The 1,569-nt window shown below is 34.3% G+C and overlaps 1 protein-coding gene across 1 annotated transcript; it reads right to left on the reverse strand.

Moving 5' to 3' along the window:
- Positions 1 to 296: 296 nt before the first annotated feature.
- Positions 297 to 1,265, reverse strand: LOC309546654 (olfactory receptor class A-like protein 1; the record flags this gene model as incomplete). The annotated part of the gene is made up of 1 exon (XM_082246379.1): positions 297 to 1,265. One exon carries the CDS (start codon positions 1,263 to 1,265, stop codon positions 297 to 299), a length of 969 nt encoding a protein of 322 aa, XP_082102505.1.
- Positions 1,266 to 1,569: the final 304 nt, after the last annotated feature.

The raw sequence follows: 1,569 nt of genomic DNA on the forward strand, positions 1-1,569 counted from the left end.
GCAGAATTTAGCTGGGGGTCTCTTTTGCCTGGTGGACAAGGTCCTCCATTTCGGCGGATCTTTTTTTTTTTTCGACATAACCAATCCTTGATTTTGGGGGAAGAGATCTCTCTCCAGTGGGAGGGGTACTTTTTTTGAATCTTTAATGTTTGTAATAAACTTGAGTATTTTAGAGAAGTCTTTTATTGTTTTTGGTTGCCCTTAAAACCCAATAAGAGGAATTATACCGTACATGTTTAGAACTTGATTAATAGACAAAATGTGATTTTACAATGTTATCATGTAATTTACTGGTTTTAACTGATAGCGCTCACAGAACTAATATTTTTTATACCATTCTTTTGAATCTCATTAATTTTCTTTTTCCACAAATTCTTTGTTTTTCTATGTAATTTGGGATTTGTGGCTATGATAACAACAGGGCTGAGGGCAGAATAGGAGGCAGCAAGAAGTATCCGAGTGTCATTTATTTCTGGGCTCACACTGGAAAGTGACAAAGTATAAATCCACATAGAGTTATCCATGCCATATAAAAGAACATACAGGGAAACTAATAGAATCACTGCTCTAGTTGCTCTGTACTCTGCAGATGAACTTTGATTCCAATCAGAACTGCGTATTTGTTTGATCATTTTTCCATGTTGGTATAAAATAGACACCATGTAGCTGCTTGATAGTGTCATCAATGCCACAAATATGATTTCCCGAATGACAGATACTAGACCATTAAGCAAGAAAGAAATATATGTAGAAAAATCTGCATCACAATAAACTAGATGAAGTGAATAAGGAGATGTTTGATTCGATTTAGCTTGTCCATACAAAATGGTGGAAGGGTATAGTGAAATGTTCATTCCTAAGATTAGAATCATGATGAGAGATACGTTTCTACTTAATTTTTCTTTTAAGTCAGTCCAATATCTCTTGATAGGAGCAACAAGAACACATTGATGACAACTGAGAAAACTAGTCACACAAATAGACATAGCCCTGCTCACTCTATAAGTAAAAAGAACTAGTTTGCATTTGGTGTCATCTAGTAAATCTTCCACACCGATTGCATTAAGAGCTTGTGGTATGACTCGGGAGAATACCACAAGAAGATTTGACATGGCAAGAACCATTAAGATAGTGTTGGCAGGTAAGAGTTTCTTCTCGGCTATCCTGATGTAGGTAAATTTTAATAGAATAAAGACATTTCCAGGAATTCCAACAACCATAGTGAGAATGAAACCTATAGCTTTGATGAGAAGACGAACCTCCATGTTCCTATCCTGCAGCAAGTATAGATACTGACAAAATAAAAACAAAAAGGGAATGACCAGTTAAAATATGTTAAAAGGCTTTAAAGGAAAATTGTAGTAAAGTATTTTAACCTACAGTATTTCTATAAACATTATAATAATGCAAAAATAACAAAACTGGCAAAAAGTAGTAACTCACATTTTAATATCTGAAAATCAGTATGATAGCAATAGTATCCTCCAAAGACAGAAAAGACAGATTCGCCTATCTCCTACATCCCGTGAGTTACTACATTTACTATATAAAAAACCTTTTACAAAATTA

Source organism: Pelophylax lessonae, assembly GCF_965119305.1.
Source record: "Pelophylax lessonae genome assembly, chromosome: 2".
Classification (NCBI taxonomy): Eukaryota; Metazoa; Chordata; class Amphibia; order Anura; family Ranidae; genus Pelophylax; species Pelophylax lessonae.